Genomic DNA, 12149 nt, shown 5'->3' with positions numbered 1-12149 from the left:
TAGATAGTTAGGCCTCTATACTTTCACTGCTGATCTCTAGTTTGAAAAGGGCACTTCGGGAAAAAGGACACCTCACCCCACATACAATGGCTTTAAAATATCTGACAACAAACTTGTAATTAGATCTCTTTCTTATGTATGAAAACCCTATTAAAGTTTGAACAGACTAGATGCAGAACCATATGGATCAAAGTTTTGAAATACTGTAATTGAGAATTTATGATTATTATAAGTTAACCTTCCATAAATTCATATTCATCTGTAATACATTTAACTCTCAATCTTTAAAGAACTGGGTCATATTATGAAGCTTATAATACCTATATGTAAAATGACAGCAACTCAAAACAGCTAGTAATTAATTGATGTGGTCAATTATAAAGCAATGAGGGTAGTAATTTGTGTACTGCCCTCTATAAAGTTATAAACTGATGTAGTTTACTATTCTCCAGATGAGATACCCAACTCATGGGAAGGCAGACGTACAATAGACAAAATGATGACCTATTACAGACTAATTATCTCTGACAACAAACTTGTAATTAGATCTCTTTCTTATGTATGAAAACCCTATTAAAGTTTGAACAGACTAGATGCAGAACCATATGGATCAAAGTTTTGAAATACTGTAATTGAGAATTTATGATTATTATAAGTTAACCTTCCATAAATTCATATTCATCTGTAATACATTTAACTCTCAATCTTTAAAGAACTGGGTCATATTATGAAGCTTATAATACCTATATGTAAAATGACAGCAACTCAAAACAGCTAGTAATTAATTGATGTGGTCAATTATAAAGCAATGAGGGTAGTAATTTGTGTACTGCCCTCTATAAAGTTATAAACTGATGTAGTTTACTATTCTCCAGATGAGATACCCAACTCATGGGAAGGCAGACGTACAATAGACAAAATGATGACCTATTACAGACTAATTAGGCTAAACATTACAGTACTTAAACATTAGTACTGCTAACTGTATAATTTTCCATCTTATTCCTATATCATATGGAGAGAGCATTATGTTGTAATGTAGTATTAAGGGAGAATGTTATCGGCATGGGTCCGAGACCTGTCTGTGACATTCCTCGTTCTTCAGCTCAGATGCAAGGCTGCTGGGATCACTTGAACTTACAAGTTACAATAATTGCACATTATTCAATAAGAATATGGGACCATTTCCAGGTATGCTGATCATGGTCCTGGAACAATATAAAGAAAGTCACCCAGTATAAAGAAGAAGAGTAAAATCAAATAAAACTTTTTTTTCTACAAAAAAATTAAACTTTCATTGACAAGTGGTGTTCGAAGCAGTAATGAGATCATGTTCTGAAAATGAGAATTGTTATCAATATAATTTGTGTCTATACCGGTACTATCTATTTATATAACGACTTCCTTAGTGGTCATTTTTGGTATAAAAAACTTACTTTCTGTTTTAATATAACAAAAAGATTACAAATGATAGATTATCTATACCAATTTGTAATTAAAAAAAAAGTGGAGGGGGGGGGGGGAGAGGGATTTTTTAAATTTGAAAGCTGAGTTTTTTTTACACTTGACATACATGATTAAAACTGAATAAAAAACTTAAAACTGAAAATTTTTAGATTTTTTTTTAAACACAAGGGTCAATAACTTGACATGAATTCTTGGGTGAATCTGTCAAAACAGATTTAATATGTAGGAAGGAAAGACATTTTGAAAGCTTTGTTTTCAAGTGTAGGTGGCTCTTTTACCTTTGTAAGGCATTTGACTTCTTGCCAATCAATAAGCCTCTCGTATTTAGAATTTCCTTATCAATTTCTGGTAAATTAAGTTCAATGAAATACATTCTGTTACGATCAAAATAAAATTATTTCACAAAATTTACTACATACTTGCCAACATTTGAAAAAGTGGTAAATATCACAGAACTTGTCGAGGCCAAACTCACCACCGCCTTAATTTGTGAAGCCCTGGGGAAAATGGAGGGCCAACAAGTGTACTAACCTGGCTGTAAAATTAAAGTACTGTCAATCGTGTTTGGCTGGTTTATTCCAAGCTTAATAAATAAAAGACATTTATGTTGAGGGTTATGAAACCCTTGTCCCCAGTGTACAGGCTTAATTGACTCTATAGGCCTATATAATAAGTACCAGTTTCACTTTTTGAATATCATACAAATCTACATTTCTTTACTTCTTTACATTTTTTTACAGAAAACTTCTTAACAAAGGCAAATTACTGAAAGTAATGACAATGCTGTCAGTATCAGTGGCTGGAACTCAATGGAGATACAAAATAAAATAAGCAAAAAGCTAAATCAAAACGATAAATATATATAAAGAAAATTACATTAATTTTTAAATGAAGAAATAATAACGTCATTATTAATTTATTATTATTAAAATATAATAAAACATATTGTTTTATTTAGTCACTTTATGCATAATTTATTAAAAAGGTATTTTATACAGTATATAGAAATTTTAAATACATTTAAAAAATACCAAACTATCACCTATAATTGCATTTAATAAAGAAAATCCTGTTATTTACGTTGCAAGAAAATGTTGAACATTTGTTCACGTCTATTGGGGATAAAGGGTCAAAATGTTGAGATATTAGGACGAGGGCAAGTTGGAGCAAGGACAACATTTTAGGGACTAATTAGGGTAAAGAGGAAATAGAAAACAGGGTAACTTCCACCTAAACTTAATATAAAGTAAAATGAAAGCAGAGGGTATTAGCCCAATTTTATGTGTAACGTTAACTAAAAAACATGTTCGAATACTTGAGTATACAGATTAAGAATTAATTTGGATCGCAGCCTTTATGTTATATAGTGGAAAAAATTTTTTTTTTTTTTTAAACAAACCAATTATGCCAAACTCAATCAAAGAGACTAAAAACTATATTAAAAATGATCTCAGTTAAGCCATTCCTGCAGTGAATTTAATAAAGACATGGTGTGGAAAAAGAGTAGCCACAAGTTGGTAGAGAGTAATCACAAGGTGGTAGGAGAGTAGTCACAAGGTGCGTAGTCACAAGGTGCGTAGTCACAAGGTGCGTAGTCACAAGTTGCGTAGTCACAAGGTGCGTAGTCACAAGGTGCGTAGTCACAAGGTAGTAGAAGAGTAGACACAACAAGGTGGTAGAAGAGTAGTGATATAAGATGGTAGAAGAGTATCACATAAGGTAGTAGAAGAGTAGTCACATAAGGTGGTAGGAGAGTAGTCACATGGTGGTGGTAAAAGAGTAGTCACATGGTGGTAGAGGAGTAGAAACAACAAGGTGGTAGAAGAGTAGTCACATGGTGGTAGAAGAGTAGTCACAAGGTGGTAGAACAAGAGTAGACACAAGGTGGTAGAAGAGTAGTCACAAGGTGGTAGAACAAGGGTAGTCACAAGGTGGTAGAACAAGAGTAGTCACAAGGTGGTAGAACAAGAATAGACACATGGTGGTTGAAGAGTAGTCACAAGGTGGTAGAACAAGAGTAGAAACAACAAGGTGATAGAACAAGAGTAGTCACAAGGTGGTAGAAGTAGAGTAGTCACAAGGTGGTAGAACAAGAGTAGTCACAAGGTGGTAGAACAAGAGTAGTCACAAGGTGGTATAACAAGAGTAGTCACAAAAGTGGTAGAACAAGAGTAGTCACAAGGTGGTAGAACAAGAGTAGACACAAGGTGGTAGAACAAGAGTAGACACAAGGTGGTAGAACAAGAGTAGACACAACAAGGTGGTAGAACAAGAGTAGTCACAAGGTGGTAGAACAAGAGTAGTCACAAGGTGGTAGAACAAGAGTAGTCACAAGGTGGTAGAACAAGAGTAGACACAAGGTGGTAGAACAAGAGTAGACACAAGGTGGTAGAACAAGAGTGGACACAACAAGGTGGTAGAACAAGAGTAGTCACATGGTGGTAGAACAAGAGTAGTCACATGGTGGTAGAACAAGAGTAGTCACAAGGTGGTAGAACAAGAGTCGTCACAAGGTGGTAGAACAAGAGTAGTCACAAGGTGGTAGAACAAGAGTAGACACAAGGTGGTAGAACAAGATTAGACACATAGTGGTAGAAAAAGAGTAGTCACAAGGTGGTAGAACAAGAGTAGACACATGGTGGTAGAACAAGCGTAGTCACAGGGTGGTAGAACAAGAGTAGAAACATGGTGGTAGAACAAGAGTAGTCACAAGGTGGTAGAACAAGAGTAGACACATGGTGGTAGAACAAGAGTAGTCACAAGGTGGTAGAACAAGAGTAGTCACAAGGTGGTAGAACAAGAGTAGTCACAAGGTAGTAGAACAAGAGTAGTCACAATGTGGTAGAAGTAGAGTAGTCACAAGGTGGTAGAACAAGAGTAGTCACAAGGTGGTAGAACAAGAGTAGAAACAACAAGGTGGTAGAACAAGAGTAGTCACAGGGTGGTAGAACAAGAGTAGAAACAAGGTGGTAGAACAAGAGTAGTCACAAGGTGGTAGAACAAGAGTGGTCACAAGGTGGTAGAACAAGAGTAGACACATGGTGGTTGAAGAGTAGTCACAAGGTGGTAGAACAAGAGTAGTCACAAGGTGGTAGAACAAGAGTAGTCACAAGGTGGTACAACAAGAGTAGTCCCAAGGTAGAAGTAGAGTAGTCAGTAGTAAATTAGATACGTGGTAGAGGAGTAGACACAAAGTGGTAGTGTCACAGAAAAACCAACTGTAACATGTATTTCTCTAAATATGCCAATGTTAATTTTTTATTCAACTGTAATAAAAACTGTACTTTTGGTTGTTGAAGTGCAGACATGCGGGTATTCAGTAAGGGGAGTTCCTTCCTCAATGTCTACACCACTAGCTATGTTATTTAAACCCCACTGTATTGATGATATAGTGCTAATTAGATAACAGTTCTCCCTTGATACTTAATTTCCCAACTATTTAATTTGGATTAAGTAAGACATCCTTTACGTAATAACACTTTAAATCACCTGCTGGCTGAGTCAGCGGCAACAGCGTTGTTTCTTCCTCATCTTAAAAGTTGACGGAAATGATTCAACTTCTATTTAATGATTTATACCACATTAATTTGATAATTAGATACACATTTAAATGATTAAACTGACAAATAAACACAACCAAACAACCTTATTTTGTTGAAAATTTTTCAATGACAAATTCATTGCTTTTATCATTTCTATCTATTTCATGACAGGGAGGATTCACGAAACAATCATGCTTGTAAACAATAAAGTAGCACTAGCAGTAAACCAAATTCAAAGATGGGGTTGAAGGGATGTGGAAAGGTCACTTTTTTTTTTTTTTTCATAAACATCCAACCTGCCAGTTACAGGAATGATATAATGTACACTGTATTTTATTGATGTTGCCATATTTGGAACTCATCCTAGTTATATCTAGCCAAAGGTGTAATGGATCAGTATAGTGATAAATCCTTCAAACATTGACATTTGACGACCATTACTACAGTATTCATATAATACTGTACTGTTGACAATTCTAAAATTATTTGCGAGATCATTTAACCATATGCCAAAAAAGGTACTAGAAATTGAGATCCACAAATTAAATCAAAATTTTGCAAGAAGTTGCGGACTGTTGTAAGTGTAGGAAATAAGCATAAACAGGCCATTGTAAAAATAATATAATTAAGTTTAATAAACTGTTGTTTATAATATAATAATAATAATTATAATTCTTAACTGTTTGATAATGCAAAAAAAAGTGGCAATAAAAATAAAAGTATTGTATTTTGATAAAGTTATTGCACTTGAGAATTATCAAGGTACCATACAAGAAGAGTATGTCTGAGAATACATTCTAGGCCTCTATCCAGGCCTGTTCCCTAAACAAATCTCTTGTTTTCAAACGATATCGGTGACAAGTTCTTGTTGTTCATCTTACACCGCAAAAAGTTTGCGTGCAGTTTGTATCTTAATGTCGTAACCTAGAGTGAACCGGCAACAGTAAAGCAAGGATGTGAGTCACTTGCGGGGATGACACAGCCTAGTGCTCAATGATGACTAGCGAATCACGATGACCCTCTTATGAATCTTAGTCATAGACAACACATTCTTCAAATGAAAACTTTTGAAAACACTGAATCACCATTTCACTGTGAATAAAGTTTTAAGCAAAACGATAGCTGTATAAAACGGATAAACGTGGTCATACTATGAAAAAACAAACTCGTTTATGATATATAGTGACGCACAGGTGTACAAAAAGTGCAAAATCATCAATTTTATGACATTTAATAATTTTACAAAAGGAGCAATTTTTAGGGTGTGGATTATTAAATATGTACTAGTAGAATTTCATTTCAATAAAACATAAGGGGTTTTTTCCACTTCCAAACAACAATAGTACTGCAGTTATGAACTTTTTAATACTGCCATCTCTAATAAATACATTGAAACATGTCTGGTACTGGTAAAAAAAAAATCCACTAGCTTCTGACTATTACTCTCAGTGAGATATGAACCCAAGACATAAGCACTGCTAGACTTGCTCCCATTAAAAACAAATATAAAAATATTTGACTTGCCAAAAGCATATTATATTTTGGACAACAGCTATGAGCGCTCACTGGCTAAATCCAGGGCTCGTTCCAGAGCTTAAGAGGCATCATAGAATGAGGGTCAGGGTTGCAACTGCCCATTGTTGGAGGGTCCCTTTCTTCCTACGCTATGGCACTGATTTTGAAGTTTAAATAAACCAATAACCAGATCTAGATGGTACTAAGTTTTTGCCTGTGAAGAAACTTTCTATAAATGAAATTTGAAAATGAGCTTGTTTCGGCCTATATATAACAAGGCCAGTGAATGATATGGCAAGCAACTTCATTCAACACCATAGTCTTTGGGGAAGCTATTTTAAAATGATTTGGCATAGGTTCAACAAGAATACATGGTACTGTAGTATGGAGATAAACACTCCATACTATAGCCTTATCCATACAGACATGTGTTTAACTATCATACACAATCAACTATCTGACATCCCAAAACTTTATCTAAACAAAATATTAATCGTTTTCAATAAACTGGGAAAGAATCTACAACTTGATAAGTTTCTTTTCAGAAAATTCAATTTGAAGGAATTAAGAATCAGCAATTAAGTATGATTATATAAATGATCTTTTAAATCTTAAAGGTTTATTATTGAAATAGTATGACTAACCAAGTGTCAAGCAAATTGTTTTAAAAGTCGAAAGTTAAGAATTAAAAAGTACAAGTAGTTTATTATCAAGATACTGTGACTTGCATCATTTGTGGATTAGGTTTCCATGACTCATTTTGATTAGAAAGTTTTAAAATAACTTGCATAAATTACAGTATAGTTCAAACTTGGTTTCTATTTAATAAATATTAGCAATGTGGTTTAATGTACCTCTGTGTAGTGGCACTGCAGCATGGTTTAAAAGTATTGTTTAAAATAACAATTCATGGGTTTTTGTTCAAATCCAGTGTCAGGTCAAACATTTCCCTCATTGCAAAATCAGTTTTGAAGGCTCACGATTAATGGCGTATTTGGTGGCTTAATTAAGTATGATAACTAATATGTTATTTAAGCATAGACTCACTGCAGCAATGCAGTTCATTTCATAATAAAAGTTTCATTTTGTTTTCACGTTTAGAGGAATAGACATGACAGTTGAGGATTTAAAATGGAAGAAAAGAATGTATTGTTGCGGGTATTCCTCGAAAGGATTTGTATAATGTGTGTAAAGTGTAATTTTAATCACAAGAGCCTTGTAGAGCCTTTGGTAACACTAACACTAACAGTCAAATGGCATCCTACACATTCTGAATAAGAAATTACTAGAGATTAGAAAGGCAAAGTTATTGTAGGCTGTCTAGGCGCGATTGTTTACAGGTGTTGTTGATAAGCTTCAACAACTTTCTCCTTTAAGTTCAATTTACACATGCGAGTGGTAACGGTAAGCGGAAAAGCACGAGCTTGTCCCATGTAACGACTGCATCTATCCGGAGGGGTTTCAACTCCCACTCGTCAACTCCACATTTTGTGTAAATGGTGATAAGAAATGACATATAGATTCTACATTTTGTTTCCACTTATTCCATTTTTTCCATTAACTGTATATTAATAATCAGCAAGAAAAAAAACAAAATCGACAAGGAAAAAAAGTAGGAAGGTGGACTAAAAATACTTTTTATCAAATTAATTTTCATATTTAAAAGAGTGACAATGTATCTTTAAATTGAGTATGTTGACAATGTTTGTATCTTTTTAAGAGTAAAATAAACATACTATGATAATAATATTGCTACAACTGACAAGTGATTGAAAGGCAGCCTCATACACCCACTGTGTTGACCTTCTTTGTATTAAGCAGGGATTCTACAGCAATAAGAAGTGACACAGTCAACATGTTATGTTGGGCCTGGACATGGGTCTATAGGGACATTAGTCACAGTGGTCTAACAGGGTCTCTTACCACACCCTACCATTGAACGGGCCTTGACTTCTTCACATGCATTCGTTAGAACAGCGTGATCGGCCGCATACTGTTTCCCCCAATAACACTGGTGCAACAACTTAGCAGTACAATTAAATTAGCATGTTTTATGTCATTAGTTATTGCAGAGTAAATTAGTTGTGTAAACCATACACCCTTTGATTCATAGTATAGGTGTTTTGGTTTGTTTTTTAAGTTAATCAATTAGCAATACATACAGTGAACTCTCCCAATACTTTACACCCTTTGAGCTGTCCAAATATTTCTATATTTGCCAGAAATTCTGATATTCAGAATGTGTTTTTAATGATGATGGCATCGTTTGAACCTTAAGAAGTCTGGTTTTGGGAGTTTCCAGTTATTCAGAGAGTTTAGTATATATTTCTTGGGGAAGGTATGTTAAATAGCATATTTTAAAAACCCATGTTTAGTGGTGGTTAAAAAAAACACTGCTTTTAGATGTTGACAAATTTATGTTATATTTGGTTGCCATAAGTGAAAAAGTGGTATGCCTGTTTGTTTCCATGAGTCATACTTTAATATAGGCTGAGGAACACGGTGGAAAAATGCTTCAAAAAGTATCATACAGTGATGATATCTAAGAACATTTTACAGTATGACCTTATGTTCCAGAGCGGAGCATGTCATTCTTTCATCTCTGCAAGACTTCTTCCGTATTTCAAAATCTGTGCATAATAAGTGATCGTTTTTGCCAATTGAAAATAAAAGAAGAGAATGCCTTTTCTGTTCAAAATTTTGGAGGTGATGCGCTTTTTATTCAACTCAATCATTCCCACAAAATGTTTTTCTTACCTCAGAACGTGTTTCAAACAGGTCATGTCTTTCTGGATTATTGTAAACCTGAACATCATGGCTACTGATAGTGGTACTACCAAGATTGGAGGAACCTGGGGTGGATAAAGATAAAGCACTGGTAGTAGCATTGGTAGGGACACTTCTACATGATGTATTCAACGCACTAGTAGCATCTGTACGGACACTGGAGCTGAAGAACGAACTAGTAGAATCCATTATCTGGGGAAAACAAATCTGAAAATTACAACCTAGCTATCAAAAACTTTTAAACTTTTTAAACGATTTATCTTACGAGCACTTAAGTATAGTGAATCATACACAATTTAAGTAATCAAAGTACAGTAGGTAAATGCAATGTTATGTCAATCAATAAAATTGGTAGTTTAACCTTCCATAGCATTTGTAAAGACAAAGAGCAACATTTTTTAGTGGGCCTATGACCAATTTTTTCGCAGCATTCCAAAAACAATGAAGACCTCTGAATTTTCCAAAAATGTTATCTTATTTACATTAAATTATTTAAAGATAATTTTGTTTCTTCAAGTAATGATTTTCAGTACCTATAGAAATTGATTTGATTTGATCAAAAAACTTGTGGGTGGCTTTCGCAGTGTTTATGGAAGGTTTCAATTTTAGGGTATGTTCAGACTCAGGGAGTTACGGTGGAGTTATCTACGTACGGCGTACGGTAATCCGTGGCGTTAAAAGCCAAGGTGTTCAGACAAAACTACCAACATTCTAATGCCTTGCGTTTAAAACACTCTTATCAGGTCAAAGCAGATAGAACTCTATGTGTACATTCATGACAATGCATGAAAGTTAACATTGTTTTTTGTTTTTTTTTCAAATATACTGATTTAATTCAAAATAATTTAAAACGTAATTGTTACACGGACTATTATCTGATTAATTGACGCCAACTTTACTGTTCTTTAAAATCTGAACCTGAAAATACATTTGACATAGCTATTTCGCTGTCGTCTCATAGGGTACAGGTATGTAGTTGCTGTCTGCTAATCGTGGTCGTGTATTTTCAGTGGTTAAGGTTAAAATCACTGATGCATCACTGGATTAGCGTTATGAAATCTACCACTGGCGCGGAGTAACAGCTCCCTAATGCTAATCCGCGGCATGGTTCAGACACAAAAATGTGTACGCCGCTTACATAACTCCACCGTAACTCCGTGAGTCTCAACATACTCTTAAATTTTATATTGAATGTGTGAAAAATAACTTCTGTGTGGGTGTTAAGTTCCCAGGTCCTGGGTTAAAATAAAGTCATGAATTTTTTTACATGTAGGTCATGCAGTAAAAATCCAGGGTTCAGCATTTTACTTGTCTGACCACAGACTTTAGGCATTCAGACCAATAAAAAAGGTAACAAGGAATGTTGTTTACTGAAAAGCATTAGGCAATTTGCTCCTATCAATATTATTTTTATTCCTTTTTTTGTAGTTTTCAATCCGAACTTTCAGCAATGGTGAATTGGTATACCTGATACTAGGATTTGGTAGTAGGGGCAGGGTGTAAGAAAGAGTTTGAGAATTTATAAACATCTGTAGTTGTAACAGTTTTAACACACATGAAATAGAAAGGTGATGAGAAGTTTAAGTAAGTCTATGATTTATTATCGTAAATAACGAAACTATTTACCAATGATTTGTACTGTAACAAAATATGTAGTGCTGCAAATTCAAAGTGTGCACAGCCACACATCCCCCTCCCCCACAACAAAAGATCTCTGAAACAGGAAAACTAATTTAATAACTATCTGGTTATTTCCTGCAAATGAAAAGTTGGATTTACAAGGAAATTATTTTATGCAATGGACATTAACAGCAGGAAAAGAAATTGATTTGTTGTTAATGATTGCTTGTTTATCATTTAAAGGAAACTCTTTACTACAAAATATGAGTAATTTCCTAAAACATTATAGCTTCTTTGGTAGACTTGCCACCAGCTTTTCAATTAACAAATGATAAAATAGTCAAGTCACCACTATCTATTTTAAGGCAAAATAACTTTAAGACATGTTTTGTTATTCATAACCAGGATCTTTGGCCAACTCATCAAACTATTATAACTACTCATCATCACAATTGCGTGTTTAGTCAGTGGAAATGAAGATGAATTTTGTTAATTATTGCAATAGTTTTTTAATACAATGATTCTCTATCCTGTATGTAAATGAGTAGGTTTAAAAAAATTCTGTTGAACATTTTATTTACCGTAAATAATAATAGTTTATGTGAATCATAAATACTTATGATCGAAAGAACAAAAAAAAGTTTCCTCAACCATATATCTGAAATTTAATATACTAATGTTTCATCAAGACAAATTATAAAAATTTGAAATATTTTATATTATAATTGATAATCAAGTGATTTTATCATTAGTTATCTTTAATCATTTACTTAATAACGGTTTACCTGAAGAATAAAAATCACAGACTGCTGCCTAATAATAGTTAAGACTAAATATATAGTCTGTCATCAGATAAATAAAATCCCATCTAATCCTATACCCAAGCGACTGCTGAAGAATTAGCAAACAGTCAAGTCTGAAGCCTACCCGACATTTGAGACACTTCTTAAAGCCTTTTTTTCACCTTTCAAAGGGGGTATCCCACCCTTGCTTTCCTTATTATCACTTCACAAGCCAGTAAGGGTGCATGAAAAGAATTAGTGTTACCAACTACAAACAACCAAATCTCCTACTCATGAGAATTACACTCTACTAATCTCCTACTGATGAGATTCAAACTCTACTACTATCTAAATCCCATAGCCAAGAGAATTATTCTACTAATCCAAAAGTGATCTCACAACAGCCAGTCTAAAACATCAGTGAATCACAAATCTC

General features: G+C 34.1%; 1 protein-coding gene across 4 annotated transcripts in view; it reads right to left on the bottom strand.

Moving 5' to 3' along the window:
• LOC140052385 (mutS protein homolog 5-like) overlaps window positions 1-12149 on the bottom strand; it is a 68023-nt gene that overhangs the window by 45592 nt on the left and 10282 nt on the right. For 2 of the 4 annotated variants that reach the window (XM_072097985.1, XM_072097984.1), the window contains exons 5-6: window positions 10938-11025; window positions 9282-9503 (exon numbers count right to left, since the gene is read on the bottom strand). In XM_072097985.1, coding sequence (XP_071954086.1) covers window positions 9282-9503; window positions 10938-11000 — 285 coding nt within the window. In that variant the 5' untranslated portion in view covers window positions 11001-11025. The remainder of the gene's footprint in view (window positions 1-9281; window positions 9504-10937; window positions 11026-12149) is intronic. The other 2 variants (XM_072097987.1, XM_072097986.1) reach the window with 1 other exon arrangement.

Source organism: Antedon mediterranea, chromosome 6 (genome assembly GCF_964355755.1).
Source record: "Antedon mediterranea chromosome 6, ecAntMedi1.1, whole genome shotgun sequence".
Lineage (NCBI taxonomy): Eukaryota > Metazoa > Echinodermata > Crinoidea > Comatulida > Antedonidae > Antedon > Antedon mediterranea.
The sequence above is the reverse complement of the archived record's forward strand: the minus strand, read 5'-3'. Positions and strand labels throughout refer to the sequence as shown.